The sequence below is a fragment of the Bombus huntii genome, chromosome 2, assembly GCF_024542735.1.
Source record: "Bombus huntii isolate Logan2020A chromosome 2, iyBomHunt1.1, whole genome shotgun sequence".
Taxonomy (NCBI): domain Eukaryota; kingdom Metazoa; phylum Arthropoda; class Insecta; order Hymenoptera; family Apidae; genus Bombus; species Bombus huntii.
The window spans coordinates 10,118,143-10,136,197 of record NC_066239.1 but is presented as its reverse complement, the minus strand read 5'-3'; the positions used below and the strand labels follow the sequence as shown (position 1 = coordinate 10,136,197).

At 38.0% G+C, this 18,055-nt stretch overlaps 2 protein-coding genes across 7 annotated transcripts in view; both read right to left on the bottom strand.

Moving 5' to 3' along the window:
- Positions 1 to 10,355, bottom strand: part of LOC126878294 (NAD kinase 2, mitochondrial-like) — a 21,101-nt gene extending 10,746 nt beyond the window's left edge. For 2 of the 6 annotated variants that reach the window (XR_007695630.1, XM_050640931.1), the window contains exons 1-7: positions 9,772 to 10,355; positions 9,412 to 9,622; positions 9,273 to 9,327; positions 3,554 to 5,399; positions 2,590 to 2,922; positions 567 to 651; positions 214 to 472 (exon numbers count right to left, since the gene is read on the bottom strand). Coding sequence is in view for 5 of the 6 variants with exons in the window: in XM_050640931.1 (XP_050496888.1) it covers positions 214 to 472; positions 567 to 651; positions 2,590 to 2,922; positions 3,554 to 3,807 (931 nt within the window). In the remaining variant the exon portion in view is untranslated. The other 4 variants (XM_050640933.1, XM_050640932.1, XM_050640929.1 and 1 more) reach the window with 4 other exon arrangements.
- Positions 8,654 to 18,055, bottom strand: LOC126878206 (uncharacterized). Its single transcript, XM_050640765.1, has 10 exons — positions 17,476 to 18,055; positions 14,866 to 14,914; positions 14,248 to 14,792; positions 13,831 to 13,899; positions 13,005 to 13,745; positions 11,943 to 12,367; positions 9,772 to 11,489; positions 9,405 to 9,622; positions 9,273 to 9,327; positions 8,654 to 8,767 (listed from the first exon to the last, which is right to left on the bottom strand). Exons 3-10 carry the CDS (start codon positions 14,766 to 14,768, stop codon positions 8,654 to 8,656), a joined length of 3,861 nt encoding a protein of 1,286 aa, XP_050496722.1. The 5' UTR covers positions 14,769 to 14,792; positions 14,866 to 14,914; positions 17,476 to 18,055.

Here is an 18,055-nt window from a genome sequence, read left to right as displayed (position 1 = left end):
CTTTATCTTATCATTTCTTATATTATCAGATTTTACCAAAGAGAGTTATAATTGTAAATTCTTCATTCACTATTATTATTTAGTTGACTATTATTTTAGTTTACTATTAGTTCATTACTATTTAGTTTAGTTCACTATTATTATTATTATTTAGTTATTATCGCAGCTACTATTTACTTGATCGTAGTTACTGACGGTGAACAATTCAGTTACCTGGAGAATAGATGAGAGCTTGATGATATTTGTGGAGTAATTCGTTGGTTTCCTCGTTGCTTAATTTAATGCCGGTGGCTATTTCGACGATACATCGAACGGTTTCGGCCGATTGAATGTTAATAGATTTGTACCAGAATTGGGAGCCAGTACCTGTACAAACGCACATACCTGAACTTCGAATTTGATGCGGCTCTTGATCTTCAACTCTGATTTGTAATGTTATTGGTCTGACTGCCAAAAATTCTCCTATAAATACCTAAATTTCACGTAAGAAATATTGGCCATGAATTATCGAATATTCTTATAAATGTCGTATAACGCAGGATTAAAGGAAATTTCGTGCAACTAACTTCGTTCAATGCCAGCCAAGGCAAAGTCCTCTGCCGTGGTTGAAGTGAGTCCGCTATTTTCCTTTGTGTCGTTCGCGCAAGAGCTCTGAGAATTCAATTAACCTTAATTAAAGCGGTTAATGAGATTGATCAATGCTTGGTCGTGTTTTACATTCGTTTCTTCTTGCGTTTCTGCAGGAACGAAGGTGACGAAGGGAAGAACTTCTCGTCGAAGAATAAGAATACGTAAAAACGTATAAAGCGCTTGGTGCTCGGAGAAACGAGCTTATTTAGTTTTAATGGCATTAATGAAGGACGAGCGTGGAAGAGGACGAAGAAATTTTAATGAAGAGTAATGAAGAACGACGTTAATGATGAACTCTCGATGCATTTAGAATAACGAAACTCCAGCGATAGAGTAATTACATTAATATTAAACGTTTTCCTATAAATAGAAAATTCGATCAATATTAACGAATAATTGTTATTAAATTAATTAATAAACTTTTGTTACGTGTTACAATAGGTGAACTCGGTTGTAAAATATCCACAATATATCGATAACTGCGTGTATACAATATAATATTCACGATAACAATTATTAATAACTGGATATCATTTTTCATCGACTTGTATTTTTTTCAGTAAACTTTCTTTCTCTGATGCACGAGCAAAGATTTGCGATCGATCTGTACAGATTTATAAATTTTACCTTTACGTTGAGCAACCTTTACAGTGAGCAAATTCGATTATTTAATATTCCTATATGATATAATAATTAAAGATATCAAAGTGACGATAGCAACTAAACAAACTGAATGCAATTTGTCTCGCATTTTTCCGATAAATTGTGCAAATAAATAGAAATCCACGATTCTGCTTTTTTCCATCCGTATAAATTACGATTTCTCGTAAAATTCCTGTTATATACAATTAAAAAGTTACGTCTTCTTTGTATAACTCGTAACTACACGGTTATTGTAATTTACAAGTTCTAACTGCCGAAGTTCCGGCGTACAGGAGGTTATAACTTGAAACTACTCGGTAGAGAGGACCTGCCGTGAAATGAAGACGCATTACGGCCTTTATGAAAACGTAGAATCGGCGATACGTACGGCTTACTTAAAGCTTAAGAGAATAGATTGCCCGGAGAAAGAACTCCGTTATGCGATTCCTTCAAGGAGAGAGTGAGAGAAAGGTAGCTTGTTGCGGGCATTTTATCGTTTTTACCAACGTAATTTAAGTGTAAGAACCACCGAAGGAACGCGTAAAGTTTAATCTGCAGAATGGGAGCCGAAACAAAGACTCGAAACATAGCGTACGTAACAAATTCACGAGAATAAGAAAATAAATATTCTGTTGCTCGCGTGTTATTCTCTGCCTACGTTTTGTTGCGCACGTTTTATCAACTAATAATATTAGAGGAGTAATAATATTATGATGGAAGTTATAGCTTATAGATTTCTGTTGCATAATTTTAGTACTTCACGTGATTAGATGGAATTGGATGGCTTGCAATTTGTAAAATTGACGTGTAGAGCTGTACCTGATTTATTATCAAACATGTTACCGTGCCATATAAAAGAATTTATCGACGCTACTAATTTGCAACTGGTTGTTTGTAAAACTTCGCTAAAGATAGATATTATATTGCTTCAATTGCAATTTTGTTATAAAATGGACAGAGTAATCTATATCGCTTTGAACAATTCTAGAGTTTGTATATTACAAATTGATAAAAAATGCGTTATGTGAATTTCAAAACGCGGTCGTAGATTTCAAGATGCGATAGAACGGAAATGACAGGAATATTTTGAACATATAGGGCATAATGTAAGTGTGTATGAATTGACAGGAGATTAAAAGTACATCTTGTGAACGAAAGTGGGGAGGAAGGGAAGAAGAGGAATCGAGAGTCTCGAAATAGAAAAATTTCCTGCAGCTACCGCATTGTAAAAGTAACGAATAAAAATGCACATATTGATTTCTGACAGGGTAGAACAAACGCGGATCAGAGAGAATAACTTCTCTATAATGTACCCACTCGGCTCTTTTCTCTCCTTGTGTACGGCTCTTCTCGTGTATATGAAAAGGTCGTCTGTAAAGTCCTTCTCCATTCATCACTGTTCGAATGCGACTTCGCATCAATAGCGTGTATTTTCCTGTATGAAGTCGCTCAAATATGCTTTCGATGTTCGTCGCGTATTTCGGAGGAAGCGTAAAAATGTTATTGTCGTTCGATCGGATGCTCGGATTGATGCCCAACACAGGTTTCACGTTGTCTGTAATTAATTTGGAGGATAGCAAAAACGTGCCATCTCCACCTATCGGGATCACCAAATCCGCCCAATTCATAAATTTCCATGCGTCTGCTATCCTGTGCAACGAAATATAAATAATATACATATAACGAAAGTTCGAATATTATCGTAACAAATATTATCATAGCTGTAATATCGATACTATCATCGCACAATTGTCTTAAGCAAACAACGCGAATTGAAAAGTACCATTCAATATTAAAAAAAAAAAAAAGGAACAAAAATATTAATTTGAAAATTTGGTAGAATTTATTTCGATAAGAATATTTTGCTGCAAATTTTTAAAATTACAAAATCGTAAATTTCTTTTTATAGAAATTAATAGATGATATAATAATTCGAAAATAATGTTTATCGTATCTGCTGAACAGTATTGAAGAAGAAAATTGAATGAATACGAGTGAAGTTAATGAATAAGAGTGAAGCATCGTTTCTTATAATATGACGAACGATGAGATACGAAATGATAAATCTATTCAAACGGTTGTCAATGCGTTAACTACAAAGATAATTAAGCTACTATCTGAAAATATAAAAGTGAGAAATCATAAAGTCATAAAGGGAAAGAGACGCGAACATTTCTGAAGCACCCGCTCCATTTTATCTTTCTTCTTTATATTTGTTGCATACAGGCGTAGCCGTTTCATCGGGCATTAAACTTTATTACGTAATAATTTTTCGCGTTACCTTTTCGTAATAGAAAAATTGATGTTGAGCTTTTTTAAAATCGCTGCTAGATTTTGTTCGCAAGTAATCTGTTGTTGATGCTCGGTGAAAATTTCGTTCGGATCTTTTCCACGTTCTTTCAACATTGACAATATTTGGTCTTCGTTCAGATTGGGGTTCTGTGATCGCAGGAACTCCAACGAGGATAGCTTCGAAACGCAGAGGACTCTACGTGGTCGATAAGGCGTATTGTTTAAACAATTAAAGATTTTCATGATTAATAGCGAAATTATTCTCGAATGGCACAAACTTTGTCGATTTAGGTTAGATTATACGAAAAATATTGAAACCTTTCCGAGCAACGCTCGGTGCAGTCACTTCAGATCAATACTAATTACACGGGAAAATTAGTTCGGTTTCGTTATGATATTAAATATTGAATCAAGAGATTGTTCCGTTGCCGTTGCTTTCAAATCAAATATCCAATGTATTGTGTAATATTTAAACACTGGCGAAGTTTCAACTTTATTGTAACGAATTATCGGCGAGTTTATCCCGTTTATTGAGGGTTGGAAATTTCGTTTCGAGCGCCTTTATAACAACATTATTGCTTGATAAATCCTGGAGTAACCAGACACATTTACCCTTCTCGCTGATGGTTTATTTCGTTACCTAATTCAATTCTATGAAATTGAGTGCTTCGTCCGATTTCTAAAAGCATGTCCGAATATTGCGTTTAAATTACGAGTAACATTAGGAAATTATAAACGAAATTAAATTTACACATAACGAAGAAAAGTGACTTTGAAGAAGACAGCCATGTATAAAAATTAAATAATTAATATAATTCCTACAATCTAGTTGCAACGAAAATGGTCAATCTGCATTTTACCGTATAAATTAATATTCAGTATGAATTCATTTTATTTGACGGACATACGATATAGAACGCCAAATATTAAATTGAAACGCGTGATTCTAAATAAATTAATTAAGTTAAAATATATTTACTTACATTTTCCTTCAATTTTTATTTATTACCAATTAAGGATATATAATAATAATATCATTGAATTTGGCATCCACATGATTTCAATCATCGATAAAAAAATTTGCTGATCATCTTTTTTCGTTTAAGCTTCAAAATCTTTCACCATAGTCCTTACAACCGTTCTCGGTTTTCAAACTCGCGTCCTCGTCTCAACTTTGCAAATCACATCGTCTCTCTGCGGTTCCGTAACTTGCCAGCCAGAGAGTATTCGGTACTGATGACGACGTTGCATCGAGGTATACGTGTTCTTCTCAGGATTACTCACGTGTCCTAAGTGATACTTGGCACTCAGGCGGTGGCAGAGGCCGCGTGTCTTGTACGCTGGCTTCTGGCAAACTTCGGGGCAAAGTTGCTCGAAATTTTCGTCTCAATGGACACTGACCATTAAAGCCACTTAAGGTACCAGGATCTTCTCTTAAGCTCGCTCGTACGGGGATGTTACGCCGGCCACGAAATATTCCTGAACAGCGCGCTGTCGAGATTTTAGCCGAGGGACGCTGAAGAGTTCTCGAGTTTCCTTGAAAGCCATCGTTTTATGAGCTTCGTGACATTTTTACCTCTTCCCTCATATTTCCGGATACGCAGTAACCGCTTGGATTCACCGTTTTTCTCATCGACCTGACCGTGCGATAGTTTTTTCTCTTAGAAAATAACGGGAAAAAGGAGAAGAGAGGAAAAAAGAAGGGAGAAGAAACGAGTTTCCTTGGAGAAAAAATTATAGCGAGGTACAACGCGAGAAAATCGTACCCTCGGTGGCGGCGCATCTTGTACACGGTTTTTGGTCGAGTCGAGGTGGTCTAGTCGAGTTTCCGGTAGCTGGAAGACAGAAGAAGCTCGCGGTAAACTTCGTTGAAGTTTTCGTCTCGAGTATAGCTGACCGCGAAAGCCATTTACGGTACCGGAATGTTCTCTTAAGACCCGTTGTCGCGAAATATCCGAGCGTTTTATATTTTACGAGCCGCAGACTGCTGTTGCAACTTTGCTGCACAACGTCCGCTGTGTTCGTGTATAATATTTCTTTCGCGGGATGTGTGCAATTTCTTCATTGAAGATATATTATTACCGTTTTTATTTCTATTATTAGTTCTATGTGTGTAATTATTGTTCTTATACCTATGAAACATTGTTTAAAAATTAAAAAGTAAATAGAAGAAACAGATTTTTATGTACATAAGAAGCAGTGCTAAAACTATTTTAGAGTTGTAAATAATAAATAGATGTACATTTTCTGTAGATGTATCATTTATTTGCAGTATTTTAAGAATAAAGTGAAAGGAATATAGTCAAAATATTGAGAAAGTATATGAGAAAAATTGCATCGTGTTTAAGCTGATAAAGATAATGTACAGGGTAAAATTACTCTTTGCGACAGTAATTATAATTACTTCTTAGCACGGCCCGAATAAACACGTACCTTTTTTTTCAAAGCAACAAAAATATCACATTTCCTCCCTAGTCTCCTAGCAATTTTCTAAATTTCATGCATATGCAGCGGTAGCGTTTAAAATGCCTTGTTAAAATTGGTACTGCGGGACACGATAATTGTATTTCCCTAGAATTTTTATTACACTCGGCGACATGACAACGAGCCACCCGACAGTAATTACACGTCGTACGCAGGTTTTAGCTTGAAGCGGATGCTCCGGCTCAGAATTTCTGGTACGTTGGCCGTCGACGAACTTTGCAACAAACTTTCACGTTCTTTCCTTCTCCTTGTAGTTGCTGACCACTAGGACCACTTATAATGTCGCGACATCCCTACGGTGAAGAAATTTGTTTAGTCGGAACTTTCAAGCTCGGTGCAAGGAACGCTTCAACTTCTAGTCCCTCCGTCAAAATTATCCTTTCAAAATTATTGCACGCTAGGTAAAACGTAACATGTCGTGCAAATCATTTTTTATTGTTGTTGCTGGGATTCACTGGGCTATATTAACGTATTCACTGTGTCACATAATTATGCTTTATGTTAGAGCGTACGTAATTAGTGGGTTAATTAAACCTGGTTCAATTTGGGTTGTTGTTTAAAGTTACAGCGTGTTTTCACGTTGCTTTGTGAAAGTTTCAAAACGATGTTCCAGTCTTGTACTATAAAAATAAACTTCCTTTAAAGAATTTTTACGCTGCGTGTTTTTATAGTAAGAAAATAAATAGACATTGCGAAAGAGATATTAAATGGATATGTGTAACTATCATTTAGTTATTATATCTTACTATATGTATAGTTTTATTATATACAGTTATGTGAAGAAATCTCTATAATATTATATTTGTATTATTATTGAAAAGCAAATAGTGTGATTCCTGTCGTCTTCACTTTTTTATTATTTTTTGCAACGTTATTATGAACAGCCGCGGTATCGTGGCATTGTGAACATGAAAATTACGTTGTCGAATAGTTATAGTTTTGACCCAGCTTAAATACCATGTCAGCACCACGAGTTAAAAGAGTAACAATAACTAGCAGGAGTGTGACGGAATGTCTGATTTGTAGCTGTGTTGTGGTACATATTCGCGTTCCAAATATTATAGCCACTGTTGCACGGATAGTTCCTTCCACTGGTATTGTAGGCTTTGTCGACATTTAAGTAATATCGACTGCACGCATTGTTACAATTCGGAGAGTACCGCGCGCAAATCTCGAGCGATCCTCCAGTTATCGAGCACCCGTAGGTATTATTTATCCTGCCGAGCTGATGGCTTTTGGGGGTCCAACAGTCTGCTGTCGACCAATATTCGTTCGGATTTCTCCATCTGTTCGATAGAACGTGACACCAACTATTGGCAAATAATTCGCAAGAATTTATCTCAGTGGCAGTCGAACAAGTAAATCTTGGACCGTTTCTAAGCATTTCGCATTGCGTCATACAATGGCTGGTCGATGGGCGAACGTTAGCACAGTAAGACAGGTGGCCGCTTATTCTCGCGTTCGAAGAACAGCTTTCGTTCGTTCGAGTACAAATCGCTCTGCGATTCTTCTCAATTCGCGGTCTCCCGAACCAGATAGACGAACAATTCGATATTATCGTTTCTGTTTCAAATATATTCCTGCGTGGTTTCCGCGAATTCGTGTCGGTTTCTTTATCAACAGGAAGAAAATCCGCTGGGCCAACACAGACACTTCGCCTTTCATTCCATTTTTTATTTTGTTTTTCATCGGTATTTGCCGTTTCGAGAACTTTGTCGTCTTCCTCCTCCGATTCCTGCACCGTCGATAAGCTCTTCTTACTTGCAAGCTCCTCTTGCAACATTGAAATCGTAGACGTCGTGACTATTTCTAGATCGTCGTCCTGTTCTTCCGATTTCAAGGATACCGTGTCTTCGGTTTGCGAACATTCGGCTATGGTTATATTTGGACACGTTTCTTGACACATAGGACCGCCGAATTGCGTTTTGATCACCTCAATTGGTATACACGGAATCGTCGCTACTAGACGAAACAAACGAACGTCTTCACCTTTGCCGTTCTTTTGGAACGATTGGTGGAATTGGTCTGAGGAGATTTTTCGCTGACAGCTTTCGGGAAAATCCGATTCTGTTACGTTCACACCTTTGCATCTGTACGCGCGAAGTATCGCACATTGGTCCCCGTAATACTCTGGTACGATCGTTCCAGGTTCTGGTTCTGTTTCTTCGCCGGCTTGTAAAGAGGACGGCAGATTCGTCATGGAATATATTTCCGTGGTTATTTGTATATCATCGGTTTCGATGCGTAATTCAGTCGAAGCGTCTTTGGTTCCACTCTTCATCTGGTAATTCGATCCTTGACAGTATTCTATTTCTGACCTTAGCAAGGATGCATTTCCATGTTCTTTTAATTTCTTTATCGAACTTTCTTCATTGTCAGTGGAACTGTGTTTGGACTTAAAAATGGAATTCGTAGCCATTATTATTGTATTTTATAGTAATTTTCTTTGCAAGAACCGTTTCTTTGTTATTCTTGTATCTTTGAAGGAGCGTTTAATAAGATAGATTATACCTGATATCTATCTTTCCTGTAATCTTTAAATGACATTTTTGTTCTGATACATGTTATTACGTTATTTGTAAGGATATTTATTTAAATACATTTTTTAAAGTTTTGCTAAGTAACCACTTTTTGGGGTCAAGCATCGTTCAAAATGATAATTTGTACTGGTAGCTTCACAAAGATGTTCGGCGTATCTCTTGGCTATAAGCTTCGTTAACTGTAAACATGATGAATTACACTTACGATTTATCATGTGTGTCGTATGTTCCAAGTTTTAAGGTTATAAAAAATTATGTCATTTATCCATAAAGAACTTGAATATGTTTACAGTACTGTTCCATCTATGTAATGAATACAGGAATTAATTATAGCTCTTTATTGTTGCACTACTTCTGATACTTTTCTCATCCTATAGAGGTAGCTTAATATTATGCTTGAATTATTTCAAGGTTAACGATAGGATACAGATATAATAGTAAGTAATAGTAAGATATAATATTTCTAGAATTATAAATATAAATATAACAAAAAATAAAATTTGTATGTCATCAAGACATTTTACAATTAGATAAGGAATTATCGACTAAAATTTACAAGCTTCAACAAATTATTCAAACGGAATATCCAAAAACAATATCCAACCGATCCTTTCATAATCTTACTCTACACTTTTACAACACAATAACTACATATATATATATATATATCAAAAGACTTCTTACCACTGATTGAATCATCGCCTCTTCTTTCCGCAAGGTCCGCACACATGATTCGTCCCTAAAAACCCGAAAACCTTTATTCGAATCAACCATACTCCGTATAAGATCTATATTTCAGTAGATAAATTTGTAGACATGGCACCGTTGGTCGTGTTGTTTTCATTCTCTGGCGAATAATTTGTTTCGGTCCTCTCATAAGTCGCGTGGTTGACCGACGCGTACATCGATGAATCGTATGTATTCCTCGATGTCAACGTTCGACGGTACACGGATGGACTAACGGTAACTCGTCTTATTCGTCTCTGATGATCGTAGTTGTCATATCTCGGAGACTGTCCTTCAGTGGCCGCCACCTGTATAGAATATTCAATTTCATCGTTCCGTTTTGTCTGACCATTAATTTCCACCCCTGCCTCCGGTGTAACCACGTTCAATGAATATTCAGCGGAATTCATCCGTTGATTGGTTACGACGGAAGCAAGACGCAAGCTTGTACTCGTACTTCGCTACCGTTCGAATCTGACGATTGTTCTTCATCCTCGCCATTTCCATCCAGGTTCGAGTGCAATTTAATACTCATCAGTACCTGCCGCTTTTTGTTGCCTACTTGAAACTCGGACAAGATCTGCGTCAGAATCGTGTTCGACGTTTGCATCTGCACGCTCACGTACATTTTCTTCCCGTTAAAATCTCTCGAGAACTCGATCGGTACTGCACGATTGTCGACATCGGTCACCTCGTCGACTATTGGCGCTACGACCAATTCTTCTTCAGGTTTCTTTGGTGTGTCCATGGCAGTTTCGTCTATCGTAGATTCATCTGGTATGGGAACTTCGGCTGTTTCAATGGGCGTTACATTAGAAGTTTCTAAAACTTCAGAGTTTCTCGCGGGTGCTTCTTCTATGGATGATTCTGCTGTGGTTGTTTCAATCGCAGGTGTGTCTGTATATGTTGCTTCGCTGTCTGTAGGACCATCGGTTGGATCTACGGTCGTTTCATCCTCGTCTATAAGTGGCATTTCTGCAGATGACTCAACCAAACGTACATTCTCCTCCACAGGTTCTTCAATATTTGGTTCTTCATTAGGTGCGTTCAGAATTACATCAGGTGCGTTCACAGTTGCATCAAGTACGTCCACAGTTGCATCAGGTACGTCCACAGTTGCATCAGGCACGTCCACAGTTGCATCAGGTACGTCCACAGTTGCATCAGGTACTTCCACAGTTGCATCAGGCACGTCCACAGTCGCATCAGGTGCGTCCATAGTTACATCAGTTGCAGGAGGACTTTCTTCTCCGATTTGAGAAATTTTGAATGGTGGTTTATCTGGGCGTGCCATTCCTTTCTTCGGGATGCACGAGCAAAGATCTGCTACCGGACCAGTCACCTCCGGCACAGTTGAACATATTATACGCACTTCCCTGATCAGCGTACATTGGACACCTTTTCCGATCACCGTGGATTTTGATCTCATTCTTTCTTGCTTTACCATGTCTCTTTGTACATCTTTTTTTGGAGTCGATACTCCTGTTCTAGCATTGACTTCCGGTCTCCCAGGCGTGAATGGTTGTCTTTGATTCAGAGACATGGGTGCCTGTTTTGACGTTATAGGGTTCGGCGAAGGTTTCTTTTTTGACGAAGTAGCTGATTTTCTCGGTGTTTTCATGTTTTCTTTAGGAGAAGGGTGCAATGTGGATTCCATTTCTTGAATCCTAGGACACTCTTTTCTTTGAGGAGGCACCCTACTTTCATCTGCATACGGTTCTAATCGGTTCGCGGTTCTTATTCTCTTGTGATACTCTATACTTTCTGTGATGTAAGGAGCAGTCGTAGGATCGAGTACCGCGCGAATGGAATTCGCTTGAACGCTCACGTCTAGTTGTATGTTAGTTCTATCCGTTTGTTGGTCTTGAGGAGTAAATTGACTCGTCGGCTGATTTTGTTGCTTAGTTACTTGACTTCTCGTACTGTTATTTTCGCGATTGCACACGCCCGATGGTTCACCGCGCTTGTTCAGAGTCGGCTGTTTTTTCTGTTGATTGGAAGTATCGCCACCACCCTTTTTGCGAACGCTACCGTGTTTGGGATACGGTATTTCTTTAGGAGCTGCTTCGTTAGGAGAATATACGTTTCTGTGAACGTTTCTGCTAAGATCAAAATAGCACTCCCTCTCTGATTGAATCTGTTCTTGCGTGTCGCAGTTAGGTTTCCAATAATCATCTGAAGACAGGTGATAAATTTTAGAGGGAAATATAACTGGGATTAATTAGAGACTTTGTGTAAAAAATGATCGAATGAATGTAGAAATACGAAATATTCGGATTTATAAAAGGAACTATTTATTTCATGTAATAGTTACAAGATAGTTTGTCATATATTGTTAGTATTCCATCGCATTAGAAGTGTTAGGAGAATTTAACCCTCACACTGCATCCCTGGGCGATTCGCGTCCGTGTCATTTCTTCTTTTTCTTGGAACTGCAACGAGCGGTTACAGATTCCGTTTTACGTGTACCCTAAAAAAATTTGCCAGCTATGGAGACTGCGAGATGTCAAATTCATACATAAAATATGAAAAAATAATTGATCGTATAATTAACAGAAATCCGACACGAGACGTTCTAGTACATGCAGTGTGAGGGTAATGCAAAAGTATTTTAAGGGAGAGGCGTACTTTGACACATAGGTGTTTGACATTCAGGCAATCCAGCGAGGCCGTCGCAACAGACGTTTCCACAGCAATGCATATCGCAGTTGTTTGATTCCTGTCCTATTATTCCTTGCCAACACGTCCCTTCGTACATGCATTCGCTGTACATTTTCGATTGATTGCATTGGTTGGCACATGTATTTTCTTCGCAATTTTTCATGCATGTTCCACACGTGGAACGATCCTTCGTGCTCTTCTTCGAACGTTTCAATTTCGAAGATTGTTTCACAATCTGGCCAACACTCGTCGTCACCATTTTGACGAAACATTTATACGTCTCCTGTACCTGTTTTCGGATATCGCTCAATAAGGAACGTTCGTCTGTTTCGCATTGCTGACTACAACCAGTTGTCTTTCTCTTGATGTACATGTCACTTTCCGTTTGCGCTCTAGAAAATGGTTAGAAAATCATTTAAATGCATTACACTATAAGTATTACAATGTAAGTACTATAAGTAATGATTGAATATATTCGAATATTTCTGCAGAACAAGTACTCTTCTATCGCGTTTCGATTTGTCTAAATTGGAATCACAGTCTATTTAATTTTAGTCAAAAATCGATAGAATCAAGAATTTTAAACTATCACAGTTCAAGTGTTTTGACCGTAAAAAATACTGAATAATAATATATCTCAACATTTCGATAATCAATTGATAAATTAATTTCCACGGAATCTAGTTATGATTAATAATTAGACGCCATTTACACTTAAAATCCTCGAATTATTACAAGTGAAAGGGTTGCTCCAAGAGGAAGATCGAACGTATAATATAAATTCATAATTAACTACTAATCGTAATAACAAGCTTTTACACTTTTCAATAGATAAATAAATAATAAATACAACGTAAATATCGAAGTTGCTCCGTTATCGTTGTAAAGGCTTTAATTACAGCGAAAAATTATGTTTTCCTACGTTGTTGAAAACTGTTAGAATAATCCTACGTATCCTATATAATCCTAGTATAAATTCTACGGTAAGTTGCATCAATATTATACAATCTGAAACACGAACAAACTCACTTGCAATCACGTAGATCCTGAAAACTCACGTTTGACTGCACGATGCCTATCATCTCAGGGCTGAACGGTTCCTCGGGCATCTGTTCGATCGTGTAATCATCAAGATACATGCTCATGCTCGCGATTCTATCCGAACAGGTGCGTTCCACGGCACCTGGCCGACCTTTACAACTGGAACTGCATTTCGGCTCGCTCTTCTTCGATTTACTACGACACCTCAACAAGTCAGACTTGTTCCTTTTTACGGCGCTGTATTCTTTCCTCGGAGCGTCGTCTTTCAATAATCCTATCGAATCGTCGCATTGAAACGCTTGGACGGAAGTCAGGTTGCTCACGTTTGCCACGCTTTCGCCAATTTCCACGAACAAACTCGCTTTGGACGGTGTGCACTTTCTCGAGCAGAACGAACACGAAGAATGATCAGTTCTCGCGCAATTTTCAGTTCCTGCGAAATGGACGCGCTGCAGACACTGTTTGCTGGACGTGTGACAATCGTCGGGAGGGAAATCGCATTTTGGCTCGTTCTCTTCGTGAACTACGCAAGGTTGTTGAGAATTCACATCGAGAGGGCAGTAACAATCGTCGAAGCACTCGTTTTTAGGAGAGAAATCCGTGTTCTTCCACTTTTTACACGAGCCACAGTCGTCGTCCTGTCTTTTCACAGCGTAGGGTTCGCAGTTCCCGCAACAGTTCTCAAAGGTGCAACGGTAGTTCTGACGGTTTCCAGCAATTTGTTTGCTCCTAGGTTTAATTGGAAGCGAACTTTTTCTATTGAGAATAAACTTTTTCTTGGTTTTAGGTTGTGAGATACCCGCTGTGTTCTTACTTTTTACCGGCTTTTGGTTTGCTCCTGGAAAAAAATCTTCTTCTTTTCTGATCAGATCTTTGATTGGTGCTGTAATACAGTACATGTTTCTTCGTGTGAAGTATTTGAGTACAATCTTAGTATAGTATTATGAAGATTTTTTATGTCAAAAGAAGTGAAACGTGTAAAAAAGAGCTTTCCTGTTGTATCGTCAATTTCTGTCATTTTAGAAATGTTCGGATATATACAGAATTAAAAGCACAACTATGAAAATAATTTTAGCTACATTAACAATCATACGAACAATTTAAATAACATAGATAATTAACTAGAAAGAATAGGAAAGAAAATCGCTGCATCTTATGCCATATATCGCAGAAAAATATTACTCCACATTATCTCATTGTCATAATTACCACGCTAAAATTATGTACTCACTTGTTATAGCAGTGTTTAAAAGAAACGTTGTACACCGGTTTTTCCATTCCAACATTTTCACACGTTGGTTGTCGCGAGACAACGCTGATGTTTATTCCGCTTTTGCAGTTTCTGTACGCATCATTAGCTCTATTTGCATCGTATTCAATCACGCTGTTCCCATAATTATCATAAGACAGATTTGGATTTTCATGTTGGCAAATATTTTCACCCGTGAAATTGCTCGTGTTTCTATCGGGACAGCTTCCCTGGTAGCTCGAATCTTTTCTGTGTTCGTACATTTCCGCGTAATTTTCTCTCTGCTGGTTCCCCCTTCGATATTGCTGATTTCGGTGGAAATCCCGTTCGCCACCGTTTTTCACCGACTCGTTCGATCTTATCGGACCGGTTCCTTGCTTCCTTTTCTTCTCGTTTGTCAGCTGCTGAATTTTTTCGATGTCGTTGTCGTCGAATGTGCCCTGCCGCGATTCTTCCGATCGATTTCGTTGTTCGTCGGCGTAAACGTTCCCGTTGAAATCCATCAAGCGGCTGCCCCGCGCTGAAATCTACCGGCATGCAGCACGTTTATTTCGAGCGGGTGTGCGATTACCGAACGGCTGGACGATCATAGTGTATTACCGGTATTATTGACGTAGGCCAAAGGGCACGTACAAATGGCCGGTAATCTCTGAAATAAATTAATCACGGTCGATCGAGATCACAGACTGGAGAATGCTTGTGGTGGATAGGCTAAGGGTGGTTCGCTTTTTAGCGCATTATTATCAATCTGCGACGGTCACGCTGCTTTGCCACGTTCACTCTATGGGTTCATTGTGTCCGGTAAAATGCGTAATGCGCTCTCTGCAAACGTTTATGTGCGTTTAACGTCAGACATGATGAAATATACGTATAAGGTAGATTTCTGATTATTAAGCGAGTTGTTTGTCGCTGTCTACAGTACGAGTTATTTTTACACATAGCGAGTTGTAAACCATGACGGTATTAGTCAAGATTTTGTGGATTTGTACTTAGTAGAGTTGAAAACATCGTATCTTTAATCGATTAGGCTATAACTTTATTCTTTGTTGACGGTACGTTTTCGTGACCTAAATAGAAAAATATGATCAACTGTTTACAATAATAAACGTAGGATATTATTTCATGAAGACTAGCAGTAGACAAGCAATACACCACTATGATTCTCAATCTACGATGGAATTATTTTATTATATAGTTTGGTACTTAAATGTCTCACAACAGATGTCATATATTGTCTCATTTTTTAAACATATTTGCACTATCACATTCCTTAAAGCGTGTGCATTCATTTACTTGTATAACTATTTATTCCAAAATTATAACAATTAAAATATACCTATATATTTCAGTAATAATATATTTAAAAGGCAAGAAGATGGCACAGATATTTTAGATTGTATAGACTATTCAGACAAAAACTTAGAATTTTCTTTGGAACAACTTTGAACATACATTAATTATCAAAGAAATAATAACATGTTTCGCAATGTTTCGTCAAAAAGTTTCTGACATAAACTCAATCCGAATGCTTTTTCAACCACGCATCTCTCACACTCCATTTAACTCGCTTAACTCATGCAAATAGTTCGTTCACCAGAAAAATACATTTCCAAATGCTGAGTATCAAACTATCCGTAGCTGTAATAAAATTTTACACGAATGTTCACAATCCTCTGTATGTATGACGGCAATGTAGGAAACGAATGTCCACGTGGCCCAGTAATACCAAAAGTTCGCGACGATGCGATGGTCCAGTTAGTCACATTGTCGAAGCAGCGAAAGGTAACGTTTACTTTGGAACTTGTACAATTTGGAATTTTCCGGGGTTAGTTGTCATTGCCGAATCGAGGGAGGCCGAAGGTTTGGTTATGAGAGATCGGGAAACATTCGCGACTGTTATCGTGAGGCGCAGTTATCGCACGATGTATTTTTACGCTCGCGAGCGCTCGCGCGTGCGTGCGTTCCCGCGTCGCAGAATATTCAAAGGACACCGAAAACAAACGTGGCGCACGACCAAAAATATATTCCATATTTTTATAGCACGTTCAATAAATATTTTGAATGTCTATCCATCCGCAAGCTTAAAAGAAGAATTCTATGAATATTTGTCAAATATTGCGAACATCATGGCTGCGATATATGTATCGCGTGTTCACGATGAACGCGGCCGCGTGATATGAATACGTTATATTCGGTGCATCGAAAAACGCTCGGATTACCATGGAAATTACCGTCTGTACGAATGTAATTAATGCCTGTGCGTATTTTGCCACCGATATGTAATGATAAATATGGCGCGCATAACGCGACATTGCGCTTTCGCGAAACTGCGATTCTGTTTAGAAAACACGGTAGAAAATGAAGAATAGAGGTGGGAACGATACTTTTCAATGGTAAATATACGAAAGTTTTATGTAACAATATTTTTAACATTCGTTCGAATAAAACTGATGATAATTTTTTATAATTTCCATATCTTCAAACTGAGGAATTTCAATTCATAAAATTTGTTATTTGTTGTATTAAGAATTCGAATTGCAAAAAATTTGAACAACGTTACCAGATATTTGAATCCGTTTCCGATTATTTTTCGATATTTCTTATTTCAAGTATACTTTCTTTTAATAATCAGAGAGAGTGTGAGTGAAGCAATGAAATTTAAGTTAAATGCCCCTGATTTGAATTCCGGTCCTGATTAATTTCTAATTAAACTGTAGTTAAATGAGACAGATTTTGATAGATCGATGAAAAGCACGCGACGAATAATCTTCTGGGAAAAGATCATGGAAAATGCAACAGGCAAGAAACCGCTCGTGACTCCTGAAATGCAAGTTGGTTTCCTCGTGTACACCATCCTCGTACATTACGCGTTCTCGTATTTCCTTCAATAAACATAGCTACTACATGATAGAACGTACACCAATTGAACAATATATATCCTCAAAACTATAGATTTATCCAATGAAAAATATAAGTATATCTACGCTTCTCTCCACGATATTAATGCAAACATGTATTCATTACATACTTCATTTGACGTTTTACATCAGTGGAAAGGACAATGATTCGCCGACATAATTATTTCAGTAAGATTTAAACACATTAATACAAATACGCGTATAATACAATTAGCTCGATAAATTCCATTTTTAACAATATCAATAATGTCTATAAATTAAGACAAAAGCCACGTCTTAATTGTCAACTTACCTTTTACAGTTTTATACGTTTCACATTTTAATCAAAATATACACTTTCATTGTAAGTAAAGTATATATCTTGCACCAGCGCGGATACAATTCTAAAGAGACCATTGCCGTTTCTTTAATCGCGTAGAACGCGTGGTTTCTTTTTCTCCATTGTATCCGTGATTCTTTTCTCTTTAATCCTTGTGTTTTTTTTCCTTCTGTCTTTCTCCAACGATGAATTCGACGATGTTACCATGGCCACAATTTCTCGGCACACAAAAGCCTCGGGTACAGAAAACGCGCACACCGAATGAAACAGCGAAGCGAGTGGCACACCGGTACACGCATGGTCGCATTGTCGCGCAAATTGGAAAAGGAAATAAATCATTGAAGGGACTTAAACGTTCGCGGCTTGAACGTTTACTGTTGGCCTGCGTCGACGAGCGTGGAAATAATAGTGGCGTTCGCTTCTAATTAAACTGGCCGATGCACGGATGCACGCGAGCCGGCCGCTTAAAAAATTTACATCGACAACGAGGTCCCTGTTGTGCTCTCCTCCGCCTCTGTTTCGTTTTCTCGCGTGTATATGCGCGAGCGCGCGC

Coding starts and splice junctions, on each gene's coding strand:
- LOC126878206 (XM_050640765.1), bottom strand. CDS start 14,768: ATGGATTTCAACGGGAACGTTTACGCCGACGAACAACGAAATCGATCG. Junction 13,900..14,247: donor TTTAAACACTGCTATAACAA/GTGAGTACATAA, acceptor ACTGTATTACAG/CACCAATCAAAGATCTGATC. Junction 11,490..11,942: donor TCAAACACCTATGTGTCAAA/GTACGCCTCTCC, acceptor ACCTGTCTTCAG/ATGATTATTGGAAACCTAAC.